This window comes from Sphaeroforma arctica (assembly GCF_001186125.1).
Source record: "Sphaeroforma arctica JP610 unplaced genomic scaffold supercont1.13861, whole genome shotgun sequence".
NCBI classification, from domain to species: domain Eukaryota; class Ichthyosporea; order Ichthyophonida; genus Sphaeroforma; species Sphaeroforma arctica.
The window spans coordinates 1-623 of NW_014026697.1; the positions used below are offsets into that span (position 1 = coordinate 1).

The following is a 623-nucleotide window of genomic DNA, read 5'->3' on the forward strand; positions in this document are numbered from 1 at the left end:
GGTTTAACCGCAGCTGATAACTTCGCAGGTAAGCACCCCAAATAGGGGTCAACCACAGCTTTTCCCAAGATCAACTCTGCAGGTTTAACCGCAGCTGATAGCTTAGCAGGTAAGCACCCCAAACAGGAATCAACCGCCGCGGTTTACAACCTGTCACCTCCCGCGCGCAAGTACTTAGCGCAGGAATGGAAGAAGCTCTTTAAGGGCACTCTCCAGTCGCGGATGTCTCTGGTAGGCTCTGCGCTGGCATTTGCAACAGTATTGGCGTTCCGAGCAGAGAAAGTCAAGGAACATATGGACGGAGGCAGCAATAAATAGGGCGAGTGCACCAGTCCTTGGTGCAGCCTCCTCTATCCAACCGCTGCTACTTCAACGAATTATGCTGTCGCCTGGGTTTGCCCAGGTTGGACGTTGGCGCCGCCGGGATAGTAGTTTTAGGTGTGATAAGCTGTATAATGAAAGTTAGGTCTCGTTTGACTAATTAAAAGAATTCTATCGTTAGCTAGCACTTGATTTTGAATTTCACTATATATATATATATATATATATATATATATATATATATATATATATACAAACATATATATATATATATATATATATATACTATACTATACTATATA

The 623-nt window shown here is 42.9% G+C and overlaps 1 protein-coding gene across 1 annotated transcript; it reads left to right on the forward strand.

Annotated features, from left to right (window-relative positions):
• Window positions 1-94: 94 nt before the first annotated feature.
• On the forward strand, window positions 95-318 carry SARC_18112 (hypothetical protein; the record flags this gene model as incomplete). Its single annotated transcript, XM_014287802.1, has 1 exon — window positions 95-318. A coding segment is annotated over one exon (224 nt), but the record flags the coding sequence as incomplete, so codon positions are not given.
• Between the last annotated feature and the right edge of the window lie 305 nt (window positions 319-623).